We start from the raw sequence: 19893 nt of genomic DNA, 5'->3' as shown, positions 1-19893 counted from the left end.
ATGGAAGTTTTTGTTAAAATGTCATTAAGATAAATTTATTTGCACACTCTACGCTTTAACTATTTCCCCATTTGACACTATTGAAAGTTTTTATTCATATCTTATTTATTTTAGTCTGCTAACGAAACTGAAACATCTAAAGAATAAGTTATTTTGAATATGTTTACAAAATATACGCGAAATTTTTATTTAAGTGAAAACGTCTATATACTATTCGAGAATTAATAAATTATCCGAAAAGTTTATATGCGCTGAATGCCGCGCGTCTATAAAATAAATCTTTAAAAAAACAGCAGACATTCAGCCAGCGTGTGCGATAAACGCGCCAAAATTGGCAGCGCGTTCACTCCCTCGCCAAGAGAGAAAAGTTGGTGATTCAGCCTGGTTTAGAGGAGCCTTAGGTGCAAAACAAGACATCTGTATACTCAAGGGGTTTGCTTTCGATTTTGGCGTGTGTCTGTACATAATTGTGACGGACTAGTCTAAACATAGCTCCGAAATTTTTTAAATAAAAGTTTCAGTAAATGTTTTCAACTCTCTAAAGTTTAATGCACTGTTCCTATGCAATGTCTCATTCATCAAATTTAAAAAGGAAACTTCGCTTCTTCGAAACTTCAGGTATTTTGTTAGCTGTTCACTATCAACACGAGAAATCCAAAAGAGGCCCTGACACGGAATAGTCAGATAAGTAACATTCTGTTCTCTATACAATATCTGTTTCTCTATCACTAGAGTGCCATTAAATTTCTTTATTTATTATTTTTCATAAGATTCTAGCATTATACAATTGTTGGTAATAGTAGCAGGTCATGTGGTTCTTTTTCATGCTAAGGAATGTGGTGTCTCTACGGAATAGGTTTCTACCTATTCCGTAGAGACGCCACATTCCTTATTAGTAGTCCGTTCTTATCAGCAATTCACACTGTGTATGGATTTATGATTTTGTCAATTACTGTTTTTATGAAATATACATGAATTTTTTAGGAACGATAATATTAAATGTTACTTTAAAATATTATGTACATCTCTGTGATGATATATGTCTTTTCTAGTTAGGTCTCAAGATAAGGGCATGCACATTACCATGTAGGAAATCATTCATTCATTTTTTTTTTAACTTAGCTAAAGTTTGCTTTTTAAAGACACGAATTTTTGCAGATGAACTCCTTAACTACACTCATGGACACAATCCTATTTTAGGTTTCTATAGGCCCTTTTTTTTTTCCCTCTATTATTTTTGGGCCATTTAATTTAAATTTTATTTTGTCCCATCTTTTCTTTCTGGCCTTTTGAACTCGTACAAAATGTACGAAGTTCCTTTTTACTCTCCTCAAATACGAAATTGCCCCCCTTTCTACATACCTTTCCTTCGCACCTATGCTTGATTTTTCGCCCATCGGCGCAGAAAGACTTAGCGGGTGCAAAACAAGACATCTGTCTACTTTGTCTTTCTGTCTGTATACTCAAGGAGTTGTATATATTTTGCAACGAGGTTCCTTGATACTTTGCCTATCGTGATGATCTTCTGCGATCAATGACTTACCGGTGACATTTGACCTGTAAACATCTTCGATATTATTATTTTGTCTCTCTGCAAGCATGGAAAATATTGGATGTTTAGAAAATGTAGTGGTCAAACAAGAACCAGAAGATGCTAATGAGATTGAAGATTCTAATGATATACTTTCAACGACCGTTCAACAAGATGACATAACTATTTCTAACTGTGAGTCATTTGAAATTAAAGACGAACCTTTGGAGAAAGCCCCTGAAATTGATTATGATGCAATTGGAGAATTTTGCTTTGAATCTGACCATTTAGCTTTAAAAACTAATAGCGATTACAAAAATCTTCTGGAGGTAAGTCAATAAAGTCTTTAATTTCTTATTTTCTTTTGTTAAGCTCATTATTTGTCTCAAATTAAGATTTTTCTTTTTATAAGTTAAGAAAGTTTTCTTTTATAAGTTAATATGTTAAGAAAAGAAGCAGAAGTAATATTAGGTACAGTTCCGGGCTAAAGTGCAGAATCGCCCACTTATTTGTTTGGCGCTTTTTACAAGAATAAGAAGAATTGGGCTCGTCGGGACTTCGGCGATTCCGGATTATAGATCATCAGTTTAAATCGCGTAAGATGGCATGCAGAAATTCTAAAATTAAAAATATGAAACCGTAATTTATAAAATAAAGAACAATTATGATCTAAAGGGTATCAAAATTTACAAAAAAAAAAAAAAGCTTAATATTTGTTTGTTTACTTTATTAAACATTTCTTTCAATGTAAGTTGTTTAAGTTGCTTCGTTTTATGTTATAATACTTTCTCTTTAATTCTATAAACAGACATAATTTTTTGTTCAGTTACAAAGTTCCGCTGTTCAAGTCATGTTAATTGCTGTGCCGAGAATACCGACTAACTTGTCAATCGAAATTTTTTCGTTTTCACTAACCTCTCTGTCCTATTCTTCATGTCTTTATCCATTTTTTGCAGCAATTCCACTTTTTGTTTGATGGACATCGAAACATACTTCGTTTTGTATGATCCTTTGGGAACTCCAGAATCGGAAATTCTGGTTGTACATTATGGTATTCTTACATTATGGTATGTGCGCCTGTTTCAGGATCTTTAAAATCATACTTATAGTTCACAGCAAGGTACCAGGTAAAATAAATAACTTAATAAAACATCTTTACTTCTATCTCGCACAACCTTAAAGAAACACTTATTACTACCCCTTTCAATCCCACTAAATACCCATTTCGAATTCACTTTAGTTAGGGCCATGGGATCCAAAAATTAACGAACACTGTTTCACACAACACAGAATAAAGCCAAATACAACATTGCCAGATTTTTTCCCGATTTCCCCCCTTTTCCGATTAAAGAACCATAATTCGTCCATTAATATCACATGACATATCCCATGATCTCTCATTTCCTTCACACAAAATAATGCGTAATCGGAACTGAGTACTGCTCACATTATTACCAAAGTCACAGGTATTATTACCTTTATCGCCTCCAAAATGTTGCCAAACTACCAGTTACCATACTCTAAAGATCAGCCGAAATTCTATTTGACATAATCGAAAGTTCAAGTTTACTTTTATAGTATTGCTGTTACAGTCTGCAAAAAATAATAAGCTGGATCCAATTTAAAAATTAAGGAAAATTCGAAAATTAAGCAATCATCAACATTAACTGAAATAGATAATTATATAATTTTAGCTCATACTGTCCGTTATACATAAAACGCACATGCGAAAACGTATTCCGCACTTGCGCACACATAAACGCATAAACGCCTATGCGCATGTGTCAACGTGGCGCATGCGCAGAAAGTTTTTAGCTTTGAGGTCCGGATTATAGATCATTCCGAATTATGGAATTTGACGAATTAACGACTTTTGACTGTATTACACATTATGTATCAATTTAAAGGTTCATTTATCAAGATCAAATTTCCAAATTAACATAATAAAAAGATTCTCATGATTATCCACTAACATTAAATTATATTTAAAGTGGATCTCACCTAAACTAATCAAGAATTTTACAATTTACAAAATTACACAGTTTAAAGGCAACAATTTCAAATTCTCTTTAAGGTACAAAGCAATTTTCTCATTATTAAATTAATTTTGCCATTTATAAATTAATTTCCCCTTTCCACTAAAATGCAAGATTTGTTAACTTCTTCTGGCCAAATAATCTATGATTCCTGTAAATAATATATAAAAAAAATAAGGAACTCACTGTTAGCAGTCAGGAAAAACCTTCGTCACTCGCACCAGAATTTTCGATAACTTGTAGAATAAGTCCCCTATTTCTGTGTCAAGTAGAACTGTGTAGTAGTCAAGGCGCGCAATGAGCTGAAAGTTGATCTGTCAGCACTATCGTTATCTTCAGGGCAGATGTTTTTATTTTATTCGGCTTATAATTCCTTACTAAATGTAGTATTTAATCTCGATGTACTCCGTCTTTGATATGATTTAAATCGGTTGATCTTTACATTATGGTAACTTGGCGTTTTTTTGGCGAAAATTTGGCGACCAACTCTCCTACAGCAACCCTCTATTTTTTTTTTCCCGCCGCCATTTTGTCTTCACTAAGTAAAGACATGTTTCTTTTCTTTTTATCTACTCAACACTTCTTCCAACAATCTACTAGCCGAATTACACTTATACTAGAAATTTTATCTAACAAAACTGCTTAATCATGACAAATATTCCCTTCAAAATTGGGAAAAAGTGCACAATACCATACTCCTTACGCGTTTTTCAAAATAACACATACACATAAACCATGTACACGCCGACTTATTTTTACTTAGAAAAACATCCCAGAATTGCACAAAAATGGCATTGCGCACACTCTTCACTATATCCATGTACACTGCTTTTTTCTCATAAATTAGAAAAATTTCACGAAAATACATGACAATTTTCTCAATCTTTAAACCCGGTAAAAAGAACATATATGAAATTACCTGATAACATATACCAAATTCCTACAAACATAAAATTCACAAAATAACTATCATTTAATTAAAATATAATTAAATTAAAAAACACTACTTAAAATATAAATGAGCACATACATTAAATTAATAAAAATTACCTTACAATCCTAATTACTTTAAACTAAATCATTGCTAATAACAATTTTCCCAATACAGTCAAAAGTCGTTAATCCGGAATCGTCGGGACTTCGGCGATTCCGGATTATAGATCATCAGTTTAAATCTCGTAAGATGGCATGCAGAAATTCTAAAATTAAAAATAAGAAACCGTAATTTATGAAATAAAGAACAATTATGATCTAAAGGGTATCAAAATTTACAAAAAAAAAAAAAAAAAAAAAAAAAAAAAAAAAAAAAAGCTTAATATTTATTTGTTTACTTTATTAAACATTTCTCTCAATGTAAGTTGTTTAAGTTGCTTCATTTTATGTGATAATACTTTCTTTTTAATTCTATAAAAAGACATAATTTCTTGTTCAGTTACAAAGTTCCGCTGTTCAAGTCCCGGTAATTGCTGTGCCGAGAATACCGACTAACTTGTCAATCGAATTTTTTTCGTTTTCACTAACCTCTCTGTCACATTCTTCATGTCTTTATCCATTTTTTGCAGCAATTCCACTTTTTGTTTGTTGGACATCGAAACATACAGTGTCTCAAAAAAGTGATGGGACACTTGTGCTTTACAAAAGGAAACTGTATTAAACTAAATTAAAAAAAACATGTAAAATTTTTTGTGGGTGTGTTTCATACTTAAATTTAGTAACAATTATTACATAACATACATTATCTCAAAATATTAAAATATTAATTTAATAAAAATACAATTGTTTAGAACGGAGCAGAAAATGGCTCACTTAAGTGATGGGACACTTACTTTTCCATCAAATATTTATCCAAAAATTTTACTTTTTAAAAGGTTTTAATATTTTGTTGGATTTCCTTTTACTTTTAAAACATGATTTAATCTTCTTGGGATGGATTCGACTAATTTTTTTGTGATTTCTGGAGTGATTTTACTCCATTCTTCTTGAAGCACCGATTTTAATTGTTGTTTTGAAGAAATGGTGTGTTTGCGAATTCTTGATTCCAATTCTTGCCAAATATTCTCTATGGGATTTAATTGTGGAGATTGTGGGGGTGTTTTTATTATTTCAGGACAGTTATACAGCAGCCAGAGTCTAACGTTCAAAGCACTGTGCTTGGGGTCATTGTCCTGGTAGAATTTAAAATCATTATGAAGGTTCAAGTTTCGTGCTGAAGATTTCAAATTTTGATTTAAAATGTCAATATACTTGTACTGATCCATTATACTGTCAATAAAAATAAGATTACCAACTCCAGCGGACGACATAAACCCCCATACCATAACTCCTCCTCCACCATGTTTTACTGTTGGCACCAAGTTCTGTTTTCGAAATTCTTCCCTGGATTTTCTCGACACCAAGATTCTACCGTCAGAACCAAATATATTAAATTTACTCTCATCAGCAAATATAACTTCATTCCAGTAATCAGAATTCTTATTTATGTTGGATTTTGCAAAAGCCAGTCTGAGTTTTCTATTCTTTTCACTTACGAAAAATTTTTTCCTGGCTGCTCTACCGTGATATCCAGTAGATCGAATTACTCTTCTAATAGTCTCAGAATTAACAATTACTCCATATAATGCTTGTAAATCAGCAGCAACTTTAGGAGCACTCATTCTTGGATTTGTTTTAAATATTTCGAACGATAATTCGCTTTATTCCATTGGATAGCTTTGATGGTCGGATAGGTCTTCTTTTATCCTGAATCATATGATTGTTTTTATATCGTTTAATGATATTGAAAACTGTTGAATGACTGAAGTTAACTGTTTCAGTAGCTCCTCTAATAGATTTTCCACGTTCAATATGCAAATTAATAACTAATTTTCGAATTCCAGGCAAAGTTTCTTTTCGTTTAGCATTCATGGCTGCACAGAGCTAAAATACACAAAAATTCCAAAACAAACTGGAGAGAAATACTGCAGACGATTTTATAAATTATTGGCAATTGCTTTTGAGTAAAAATAAATACCCCAAAAGATATTTTTATTGCTTACTTCAGACGATTTTTGTTGCATAGTACGTAGTGTCCCATTACTTAAGTGAGCCATTTTCTGCTCCGTTCTAAACAATTGTATTTTTATGAAATTAATATTTTAATATTTTGAGAAAATGTATGTTATGTAATAATTGTTACTAAATTTAAGTATGAAACACACCCATAAAAAATTTTACATGTGTTTTAAATTTATTTTATTGCAGTTTCGTTTTGTAAAGTACAAGTGTCCCATCACTTTTTTGAGACACTGTACTTTCGTTTTGTAGATCCTTTGGAAGTTCCAGCATCGGAAATTCTATTTGACATAATCGAAAGTTCAAGTTTACTTTTATAAAATTGCTCTTACAGTCTGCAAAAAATAATAAGCGGGATCCAATTCGAAGATTAAGGAACAACGCAATCATTAACATTAACTGAAATAGATAATTAGATAATTTTAGCTTACACCATCCGTTATACATTAAATGCGCAGGCGAAAACGTATTCTGCACTTGCGCACACGCATATGCGCAGTAGTCAAGGGTCTTATGCGCACGCGTAAAACGCCTGTGCGCATGTGCCAACGCGGCACATGCGCAGAAAGTTTTTAGCTTTGAGGTCCGGATTATAGAACATTCCGAATTATGGGTGTCCGAATTAACGACTTTTGACTGTAATACCAAATTCCTTTACTTCCACCTTACATTTAGAACAATGCATAAAAATAATATCCTCAAATAATTAAAAATACTAACTTACCTAATCTTCTTCAGAATCTTGATTACGTGTCCGATAAACTTTTCTTTAGTTACGGCCATGGGATCCAAAAATTCACGAACACTGTTTCACAGAACACAGAATAAACCAAATACAAAATTTCCAGATTTTTTCCCGATTTCCCCCCTTTTCCGATTCAAGAACCGTAATTCGTCCATTAATATCACATGACATATCCCATGATCTCTCATTTCCCTCACACGAAATAATGCGTAATCGGAACTGAGTACTGCTCACATTATTACCAAAGTCCCAGGTAGTAACCTTTATCGCCTCCAAAATGTCGCCAAACTACCAGTTACCATATTGTAAAGATCAACCTTTAAATCAAATTCCTCGTCATTATAAATATCACGAATACAAATCAAATAGTTTTCTGGTTGCAATTTTCTAATTTCGGCTATGCTTAAGGTATGCTTTACGCATGCGCGCGTTGAAAGAAATGTTTAATAAAGTAAACAAATAAATATTAAGCTTCTTTTTTTGTAAATTTTGATACCCTTTAGATCATAATTGCTCATTATTTTATAAATTACGGTTTCATATTTTTAATTTTACAATTTCTGCATGCCATCTTACCAGATTTAAACTGATGATCTATAATCCGGAAAAATCGATAATCCGGAATCACCGAAGTCCCGACGAGTCCGGATTAAAGACTTTTGACTGTAATAGTCTTTTTGTGACTTGTCTTTAATTAATGATAACCAGTATGTTATATGTATGTCTTGGTTATAAAATTAGCAAAACAACAACTTTCTGTTTTTCATAGACTTTGTCAAAATCTCAATCAATTTCAAGGGCTAACAGGTATAGGCCCCTTGTCATCTGGAGCAAAGAAATCTGCATGACAGGGAAGTGGTCGGTGCAGCAGTCATATTTATACACTATGGCAATGAAAAGATGGTGTCATCTGACCACAAAAGATATTAACAAAATAGAAAAAAATAAGAATTGAAGAAGCTTTTTGAATAAATTTTGCAAATTCAAAATTATGATTAAATTTCCCGCTGTGATTAATTATCAAAGATCTGATAATTTTGCCATTTCAGACATAAGATCGTGTTCTTTGATATGGAATTTTAATGCTCTCCTACTTTGGGAGTTCTCAAACCACACTGACATAATATGCTACAAATTCCATAAGAATTAAAGTCAGAAATGGAATCTTTAAGAATTGAAACATGGATTTTATTGATAGGCGAGAAATTGATTTGAAAATTGAACTTCTGGAATAGAATTCATAATAAATAAAATATGGGTTTGATCAATGAAACCATCCAGTTAACTTTTGAAACTGAATCTGACAATACCCTTTGCATCCATGGTATTTGTATAATTTGTATTGAATCTGATTCAGTATTACTTTTATCCTAAACCCTTTTCTGTTTGTTTACCACCCTGTGCTAAGTCATGTAATATGGATAAGTAAAAATTGCTTATTTTTATTATTCATGCTCTCAAAGTTTGTTTCTAAGAACCTTTGCTTGCTATTGAACTGTATTATTTAAGAGTAGTTGCTATTGACCAACTATTTTCTCCCATGGTTCGCTTTAAAAAATTTTCTTCTTACCATCAAAGAAAGCATTCTACTATTAGAAATAACATTAATGACCTTGCCATAGTTCCATTTCATCCTCCTGTCAGTTATAAACTTGCATGAATTCTGTAGAAATTCAATTTTCAAATAATTTTCTTGCCCATAAATGAAATCAATGGTTCGATGTTAAAGATTCCATTTCTGACTTTAATTTAGGGGGGAATTTATAGCATATCATGCCAGGTGGTTTGAGGTGCATCAGCAAAAGTGTAAAAAACAAGATTAAAGTTTTGTATCAACCTTTGCTTGCTAATGAACTCTATTATTTAAGAACTAAGAACTCTTATGTCCAAAAAGGACATAAGAGCTAATCTTAGTTCTGTCTTCAAGAGCTAATCTTGGTTGGAAATTTAATCATAATTTTGACTTTGGGCCTGCAAAAATTATTCATAACTCTTCTTCAATTGGTGAATTGGATTTTCCTGAAGCCTTTCACATTTACGAAGATTTGTCTTGTTTATTTAATTGTTTTAAGTCAAATCCAATCCTTCCTAACACTTTTAAATTTCTATCAACTTAATTTTTCTATTTTGTTACTATTTTTGCCAACAGATGGCACTGCCTTCTCATTTGCTTTACTGCCATAGGGTATAAAAGGTTTCTTTTCTCCTGATAAAGAGGGACACTCACTCACTCAGATTTATTTGATCGCTGAGCACCTAGTGACGAGGTCGGTTTTTTGTAGCTTGGACGATTTAGCAGTTCCAGAGCTAAATTCTCGAGCAACTTGACTTTGGGTAAGTTCTTCTCTTTTGTTATCTCGGTATGCATTACTGGGCCAAAATTAGTTAGCAGTAATAGAGAGCAGCATTTTAGTATTTATGGCAGCGCAGGCTGTAATAATGGATGCGAGGACTAAGAAGTTACTAGAGCAGATATGAGAGAATAATAATGGTGCAATCAGTTATGAAATTGTGAAACTAACTAGAAATAGTGTTTTATTAGAAATTGAAAAATTAGTGAAAGCTTAAATGTCCAAATTTGGATACGACATTTAAAGACTTAGAGATCATGCTGTAATCTTAAATCAGGTTTTGCAAAATAAAAATTATGACTTTAGCGCAATGATTGAGGAATTGAATTCATTAGATACCGCTACTAAAATGGTGACCCCAATTAAGAATGGCTCCTCCAAGACGTTAAAAAGAACTGCAAGTGGTAAAACTCCCAAAAAGAAAGCTATTGATTCTGAAGGTATTGTTTCCCCCAGGAAAACTCATGAACGAAGTAATTTAATAGAAGAAATAAATTATCCCAACCAAAGCAATAAATTTGAAGAATTAAACAGTGAGGTTAATATGGATGCCGAAGATCGCAACGAAGCTCATTTTGAATTACCCAAAAAGACCGCGGGACACATTCCCCCCAGCTGACTTCCAAGGTAATTTGGATAAGCTCAAAGTTGAGATTGAGGATATAGGAATTAGAAATTATGTGGGAAATCTCAAAGGAGGAAGACTCACAATTCGTGTTTTCGACGGAGATCACTATAGAATAGTTACAGACTTCCTTAAAAAAATGCGGAGTTCCGTTCCTCACATTCCAGATGAATTCCCCAAAACCAATTAAGGCTATCTTAAAAAGACTTCTTGAAACCACTAACATAGAGATGCTACGAAATGAAATCAAGGACTTAGGTATTCCTATCCAAAAAATACGACAAGTCACTGCTATTTGTGAAGGCGAGAAAATTAAATTGCCCGTGTTTGTGGCAGAAGTTCAAAGAAACGAAGCAGGCAAAAGGATATTTGGCTTAAAAAAGCTGAGAGGTTTGGATATGGTTATGGCAAATTATAAATTGAGGCCAGGTCCTGTACAATACCACAAGTGCCAGCGATATGGGGACACGCGGGATCTGTGCTACTATACCCCACGATGTTTAAAGTGTGTTCAAACACAAATGAAACGTATCGTTGCAAGACTGGTAAGGATCTGTGTCCTTTGCGGAAAGAATCACGTTTCTTCATATCGAGGGTGTTATAAAAACCCATAAAATATTAAGAGAAGAATCGAGGAGGAAAAAGCACATAAAGAACAAGATAAGAATTTTAAAAAACCCCAAATTTCAATTAAATGCTGAGGACTTTCCGAAGTTACCAAGTGACAATTCGCAGAAACTCCCAGGACCACGCTCATGGACAAACACCAGTAGCAAAGAACCTAACTTTTTCGAATGGATAAAAAATATAATTTATGCAAATTAAATTATTTTCCACTAAATTTAAGTCTGCTAAGATAATTATGGATAAATTAGAGGTTGAGTTGACTGCTTCCGAGTATTTCACAAACTTGAATTATGAATTCTAAGCCCAATAACTACAACCCAAATCTGATCTCAACTACTGAAAGTTTCCTTCTGTAATTCTAATGGTATCCTCAAGAAGAAACATGAATTTATCAATTATTTGAACTCTCACAACATTGATGTTGTGATGCATTACATTGAGCATCACAACATTGATGTTGTGATGCTTAATGTAATGCATCTCATTCCCAGTCATAGATTTAGAATTCCCGGCTATAGTATTCTCCGTAATGATAAACAATACAACCATTCCGGCGGGACAGCTCTCATTAAAAATCGCATTAAACATAATTGCTTTAACATTAGTAATACTGGAAATATTGAAAATTCAGCAGCTCTTGTTTATACTGGTTTCAATGAACCATTTCTTTTTATTTCTGTGTACAACCCCCCCCAAGTAGTGTTTTGAACAATAATGATTTGAATAATTTAACAAGTTTTAGTTACCCTACCATGATCGTGGGGGATCTCAACTCAAAAAATAGAAATTAAAACTGCAGTATTAATAATAGGAATGGAAATATCTTAAACAGGTCAGCTGTAAACTATGAAATCAGAATCATCACTCCTGACGTTCCTATGTGCTATTGCCACGATGGCAGAGCAGATATTTTGGATATACATATCCTTAAGAATGTTAATGCTACACCCTATCTAGAAGTTGTTGAGCAGTTATCTTCAGACCACTACCCGGTTAAATTTGACATTTACGGGTTTTAGCCCCTTCTACAAAAGCCGAAAATGAACGTTAATTGGGACATTTTCAGAAATGAACTCATTCTTATTCCTAGCAGCATAAGAATTAACCACCCAGAAGATGGTGAAAAAGAAATCTCTAACATTAATACTAAAATTCAGAAAGCTATGTCTACTACATCTTATGTTCCCAAAAATAATAACTCGCAAAAGCTTCCCCAACATATTCTTAATCTCATTAAACAGAGAAGCCGGCAAAGGAAACTTTGGCAGCTCACAAGAGCAACCAGAGGTAAAGCTTATGTTAACTATCTTACTAGAAAAATTCTGAAGGTATTGTTTCCCCCAGGAAAACTCATGAACGAAGTAATTTAATAGAAGAAATAAATTATCCCAACCAAAGCAATAAATTTGAAGAATTAAACAGTGAGGTTAATATGGATGCCGAAGATCGCAACGAAGCTCATTTTGAATAACCCAAAAAGACCGCGGGACACATTCCCCCCAGCTGACTTCCAAGGTAATTTGGATAAGCTCAAAGTTGAGATTGAGGATATAGGAATTAGAAATTATGTGGGAAATCTCAAAGGAGGAAGACTCACAATTCGTGTTTTCGACGGAGATCACTATAGAATAGTTACAGACTTCCTTAAAAAAATGCGGAGTTCCGTTCCTCACATTCCAGATGAATTCCCCAAAACCAATTAAGGCTATCTTAAAAAGACTTCTTGAAACCACTAACATAGAGATGCTACGAAATGAAATCAAGGACTTAGGTATTCCTATCCAAAAAATACGACAAGTCACTGCTATTTGTGAAGGCGAGAAAATTAAATTGCCCGTGTTTGTGGCAGAAGTTCAAAGAAACGAAGCAGGCAAAAGGATATTTGGCTTAAAAAAGCTGAGAGGTTTGGATATGGTTATGGCAAATTATAAATTGAGGCCAGGTCCTGTACAATACCACAAGTGCCAGCGATATGGGGACACGCGGGATCTGTGCTACTATACCCCACGATGTTTAAAGTGTGTTCAAACACAAATGAAACGTATCGTTGCAAGACTGGTAAGGATCTGTGTCCTTTGCGGAAAGAATCACGTTTCTTCATATCGAGGGTGTTATAAAAACCCATAAAATATTAAGAGAAGAATCGAGGAGGAAAAAGCACATAAAGAACAAGATAAGAATTTTAAAAAACCCCAAATTTCAATTAAATGCTGAGGACTTTCCGAAGTTACCAAGTGACAATTCGCAGAAACTCCCAGGACCACGCTCATGGACAAACACCAGTAGCAAAGAACCTAACTTTTTCGAATGGATAAAAAATACAATTTATGCAAATTAAATTATTTTCCACTAAATTTAAGTCTGCTAAGATAATTATGGATAAATTAGAGGTTGAGTTGACTGCTTCCGAGTATTTCACAAACTTGAATTATGAATTCTAAGCCCAATAACTACAACCCAAATCTGATCTCAACTACTGAAAGTTTCCTTCTGTAATGCTAATGGTATCCTCAAGAAGAAACATGAATTTATCAATTATTTGAACTCTCACAACATTGATGTTGTGATGCATTACATTGAGCATCACAACATTGATGTTGTGATGCTTAATGTAATGCATCTCATTCCCAGTCATAGATTTAGAATTCCCGGCTATAGTATTCTCCGTAATGATAAACAATACAACCATTCCGGCGGGACAGCTCTCATTAAAAATCGCATTAAACATAATTGCTTTAACATTAGTAATACTGGAAATATTGAAAATTCAGCAGCTCTTGTTTATACTGGTTTCAATGAACCATTTCTTTTTATTTCTGTGTACAACCCCCCCAAGTAGTGTTTTGAACAATAATGATTTGAATAATTTAACAAGTTTTAGTTACCCTACCATGATCGTGGGGGATCTCAACTCAAAAAATAGAAATTAAAACTGCAGTATTAATAATAGGAATGGAAATATCTTAAACAGGTCAGCTGTAAACTATGAAATCAGAATCATCACTCCTGACGTTCCTATGTGCTATTGCCACGATGGCAGAGCAGATATTTTGGATATACATATCCTTAAGAATGTTAATGCTACACCCTATCTAGAAGTTGTTGAGCAGTTATCTTCAGACCACTACCCGGTTAAATTTGACATTTACGGGTTTTAGCCCCTTCTACAAAAGCCGAAAATGAACGTTAATTGGGACATTTTCAGAAATGAACTCATTCTTATTCCTAGCAGCATAAGAATTAACCACCCAGAAGATGGTGAAAAAGAAATCTCTAACATTAATACTAAAATTCAGAAAGCTATGTCTACTACATCTTATGTTCCCAAAAATAATAACTCGCAAAAGCTTCCCCAACATATTCTTAATCTCATTAAACAGAGAAGCCGGCAAAGGAAACTTTGGCAGCTCACAAGAGCAACCAGAGGTAAAGCTTATGTTAACTATCTTACTAGAAAAATTCTGAAGGTATTGTTTCCCCCAGGAAAACTCATGAACGAAGTAATTTAATAGAAGAAATAAATTATCCCAACCAAAGCAATAAATTTGAAGAATTAAACAGTGAGGTTAATATGGATGCCGAAGATCGCAACGAAGCTCATTTTGAATAACCCAAAAAGACCGCGGGACACATTCCCCCCAGCTGACTTCCAAGGTAATTTGGATAAGCTCAAAGTTGAGATTGAGGATATAGGAATTAGAAATTATGTGGGAAATCTCAAAGGAGGAAGACTCACAATTCGTGTTTTCGACGGAGATCACTATAGAATAGTTACAGACTTCCTTAAAAAAATGCGGAGTTCCGTTCCTCACATTCCAGATGAATTCCCCAAAACCAATTAAGGCTATCTTAAAAAGACTTCTTGAAACCACTAACATAGAGATGCTACGAAATGAAATCAAGGACTTAGGTATTCCTATCCAAAAAATACGACAAGTCACTGCTATTTGTGAAGGCGAGAAAATTAAATTGCCCGTGTTTGTGGCAGAAGTTCAAAGAAACGAAGCAGGCAAAAGGATATTTGGCTTAAAAAAGCTGAGAGGTTTGGATATGGTTATGGCAAATTATAAATTGAGGCCAGGTCCTGTACAATACCACAAGTGCCAGCGATATGGGGACACGCGGGATCTGTGCTACTATACCCCACGATGTTTAAAGTGTGTTCAAACACAAATGAAACGTATCGTTGCAAGACTGGTAAGGATCTGTGTCCTTTGCGGAAAGAATCACGTTTCTTCATATCGAGGGTGTTATAAAAACCCATAAAATATTAAGAGAAGAATCGAGGAGGAAAAAGCACATAAAGAACAAGATAAGAATTTTAAAAAACCCCAAATTTCAATTAAATGCTGAGGACTTTCCGAAGTTACCAAGTGACAATTCGCAGAAACTCCCAGGACCACGCTCATGGACAAACACCAGTAGCAAAGAACCTAACTTTTTCGAATGGATAAAAAATACAATTTATGCAAATTAAATTATTTTCCACTAAATTTAAGTCTGCTAAGATAATTATGGATAAATTAGAGGTTGAGTTGACTGCTTCCGAGTATTTCACAAACTTGAATTATGAATTCTAAGCCCAATAACTACAACCCAAATCTGATCTCAACTACTGAAAGTTTCCTTCTGTAATGCTAATGGTATCCTCAAGAAGAAACATGAATTTATCAATTATTTGAACTCTCACAACATTGATGTTGTGATGCATTACATTGAGCATCACAACATTGATGTTGTGATGCTTAATGTAATGCATCTCATTCCCAGTCATAGATTTAGAATTCCCGGCTATAGTATTCTCCGTAATGATAAACAATACAACCATTCCGGCGGGACAGCTCTCATTAAAAATCGCATTAAACATAATTGCTTTAACATTAGTAATACTGGAAATATTGAAAATTCAGCAGCTCTTGTTTATACTGGTTTCAATGAACCATTTCTTTTTATTTCTGTGTACAACCCCCCCAAGTAGTGTTTTGAACAATAATGATTTGAATAATTTAACAAGTTTTAGTTACCCTACCATGATCGTGGGGGATCTCAACTCAAAAAATAGAAATTAAAACTGCAGTATTAATAATAGGAATGGAAATATCTTAAACAGGTCAGCTGTAAACTATGAAATCAGAATCATCACTCCTGACGTTCCTATGTGCTATTGCCACGATGGCAGAGCAGATATTTTGGATATACATATCCTTAAGAATGTTAATGCTACACCCTATCTAGAAGTTGTTGAGCAGTTATCTTCAGACCACTACCCGGTTAAATTTGACATTTACGGGTTTTAGCCCCTTCTACAAAAGCCGAAAATGAACGTTAATTGGGACATTTTCAGAAATGAACTCATTCTTATTCCTAGCAGCATAAGAATTAACCACCCAGAAGATGGTGAAAAAGAAATCTCTAACATTAATACTAAAATTCAGAAAGCTATGTCTACTACATCTTATGTTCCCAAAAATAATAACTCGCAAAAGCTTCCCCAACATATTCTTAATCTCATTAAACAGAGAAGCCGGCAAAGGAAACTTTGGCAGCTCACAAGAGCAACCAGAGGTAAAGCTTATGTTAACTATCTTACTAGAAAAATTCTGAAGGTATTGTTTCCCCCAGGAAAACTCATGAACGAAGTAATTTAATAGAAGAAATAAATTATCCCAACCAAAGCAATAAATTTGAAGAATTAAACAGTGAGGTTAATATGGATGCCGAAGATCGCAACGAAGCTCATTTTGAATAACCCAAAAAGACCGCGGGACACATTCCCCCCAGCTGACTTCCAAGGTAATTTGGATAAGCTCAAAGTTGAGATTGAGGATATAGGAATTAGAAATTATGTGGGAAATCTCAAAGGAGGAAGACTCACAATTCGTGTTTTCGACGGAGATCACTATAGAATAGTTACAGACTTCCTTAAAAAAATGCGGAGTTCCGTTCCTCACATTCCAGATGAATTCCCCAAAACCAATTAAGGCTATCTTAAAAAGACTTCTTGAAACCACTAACATAGAGATGCTACGAAATGAAATCAAGGACTTAGGTATTCCTATCCAAAAAATACGACAAGTCACTGCTATTTGTGAAGGCGAGAAAATTAAATTGCCCGTGTTTGTGGCAGAAGTTCAAAGAAACGAAGCAGGCAAAAGGATATTTGGCTTAAAAAAGCTGAGAGGTTTGGATATGGTTATGGCAAATTATAAATTGAGGCCAGGTCCTGTACAATACCACAAGTGCCAGCGATATGGGGACACGCGGGATCTGTGCTACTATACCCCACGATGTTTAAAGTGTGTTCAAACACAAATGAAACGTATCGTTGCAAGACTGGTAAGGATCTGTGTCCTTTGCGGAAAGAATCACGTTTCTTCATATCGAGGGTGTTATAAAAACCCATAAAATATTAAGAGAAGAATCGAGGAGGAAAAAGCACATAAAGAACAAGATAAGAATTTTAAAAAACCCCAAATTTCAATTAAATGCTGAGGACTTTCCGAAGTTACCAAGTGACAATTCGCAGAAACTCCCAGGACCACGCTCATGGACAAACACCAGTAGCAAAGAACCTAACTTTTTCGAATGGATAAAAAATACAATTTATGCAAATTAAATTATTTTCCACTAAATTTAAGTCTGCTAAGATAATTATGGATAAATTAGAGGTTGAGTTGACTGCTTCCGAGTATTTCACAAACTTGAATTATGAATTCTAAGCCCAATAACTACAACCCAAATCTGATCTCAACTACTGAAAGTTTCCTTCTGTAATTCTAATGGTATCCTCAAGAAGAAACATGAATTTATCAATTATTTGAACTCTCACAACATTGATGTTGTGATGCATTACATTGAGCATCACAACATTGATGTTGTGATGCTTAATGTAATGCATCTCATTCCCAGTCATAGATTTAGAATTCCCGGCTATAGTATTCTCCGTAATGATAAACAATACAACCATTCCGGCGGGACAGCTCTCATTAAAAATCGCATTAAACATAATTGCTTTAACATTAGTAATACTGGAAATATTGAAAATTCAGCAGCTCTTGTTTATACTGGTTTCAATGAACCATTTCTTTTTATTTCTGTGTACAACCCCCCCAAGTGGTGTTTTGAACAATAATGATTTGAATAATTTAACAAGTTTTAGTTACCCTACCATGATCGTGGGGGATCTCAACTCAAAAAATAGAAATTAAAACTGCAGTATTAATAATAGGAATGGAAATATCTTAAACAGGTCAGCTGTAAACTATGAAATCAGAATCATCACTCCTGACGTTCCTATGTGCTATTGCCACGATGGCAGAGCAGATATTTTGGATATACATATCCTTAAGAATGTTAATGCTACACCCTATCTAGAAGTTGTTGAGCAGTTATCTTCAGACCGCTACCCGGTTAAATTTGACATTTACGGGTTTTAGCCCCTTCTACAAAAGCCGAAAATGAACGTTAATTGGGACATTTTCAGAAATGAACTCATTCTTATTCCTAGCAGCATAAGAATTAACCACCTAGAAGATGGTGAAAAAGAAATCTCTAACATTAATACTAAAATTCAGAAAGCTATGTCTACTACATCTTATGTTCCCAAAAATAATAACTCGCAAAAGCTTCCCCAACATATTCTTAATCTCATTAAACAGAGAAGCCGGCAAAGGAAACTTTGGCAGCTCACAAGAGCAACCAGAGGTAAAGCTTATGTTAACTATCTTACTAGAAAAATTTGACAGGAAATCATTAACTTCCATTCAAACAGTTGAGACTCCCTGCTAGAAAACATCGATTTACAGCCGAACATGGTTTGGAGAATTGCCAGTTCACTTTGCTCATCCAGCATCCTATTAACTATGTCACTTCTGAATCAACTGGTCAACTTCTGAATTCTGAAGAAGAAATTGCGAAAGTTATGTCACAGAGCTTAGAAAAGATCTTCGAAAAACACACAGAAGAAGGTTCAAAACATGAATTTGACGTAAACGATACTGTTGAAGAAATCTTGCTAAAAAGAATAATTTTATCACTTTCACCTTCCCTAGTAAAGTTAAAGACATGATTAAAAAACTTTAAAAAAGAAAGCAAGAGGCTACGACAAAATTAATAACGAGGCATTACAAGCTCTTCCCCGAAATTGTATAGTACTACTTTGTAACTTATTCAATGCTTGCATCAGGTTAGCGTACTTTCCTAGACAGTGGAAACATTCCATTATAATAATGCTACTGAAACCCGGGAAAAACCAAATGATGTTCCTCCCTGCAATCTGATAGACTTAATTCTTATATTGACCGTATTAATGTTCTGGATAATCAACAATTTGGTTTCAAAAAAGGCCACGCGATCGCTCACCAAATTCTTAATCTTATTGAATTTATTGCTGGAGAATTTCGTAAGAAAAATGGAGTCGCTGCATGCTACATTGATTTCGAAAAAGCTTTCGATTGAGTGTTGCATGCACGGCTTATCTACAAATTGTCCAATTTTCACTGCTGGATGGTTTTCTAAAACTAATGATTTCATATCTTGAAGAAAGAACTTTACAAGTGAGATGCGGAGATTCTTTATCATAGAAGAAAATAATTCACAGAGGTTTACCGCAAGGTTCGGTTATTTCGGCGAGAAATTTCAACATTTATGTCTCAGATAGGCCAAACCCAGCAAGTTCTAAGATAGTCAAATATGCGGATGACACCGTAATACTGACTAACTCCTTAAACCCTCAGCATGCAGTTAATAAATTAGAGCAACATGTAAAAATAATAGAAGACTGGTGTAAACTCTGGAAGATTAAACTAAACCCTACAAAATGTTGCATCATTCCTTATAGACAATATTGAAAATATTTCTCAGTTGATATTGACATAAGGATTGACAACATTCTAATCCCTACTGCAAGCTCATATAAATAACTCGGA

At 34.1% G+C, this 19893-nt stretch overlaps 1 protein-coding gene across 1 annotated transcript in view; it reads left to right on the top strand.

The window, feature by feature from the left end:
• Positions 1–1441: 1441 nt before the first annotated feature.
• Atac1 (Ada2a-containing complex component 1) overlaps positions 1442–19893 on the top strand; it is an 89767-nt gene continuing 71315 nt past the window's right edge. Inside the window, exon 1 of the mRNA XM_035361066.2 lies at positions 1442–1860. Coding sequence (XP_035216957.1) covers positions 1600–1860 — 261 coding nt within the window. The 5' untranslated portion in view covers positions 1442–1599. The remainder of the gene's footprint in view (positions 1861–19893) is intronic.

The sequence above is a fragment of the Stegodyphus dumicola genome, chromosome 1 (assembly GCF_044657685.1).
Source record: "Stegodyphus dumicola isolate Sdum_Otavi_A_Nest chromosome 1, ASM4465768v1".
Taxonomy (NCBI): Eukaryota; Metazoa; Arthropoda; class Arachnida; order Araneae; family Eresidae; genus Stegodyphus; species Stegodyphus dumicola.
This window is presented reverse-complemented; position numbering and strand designations above follow the sequence as displayed.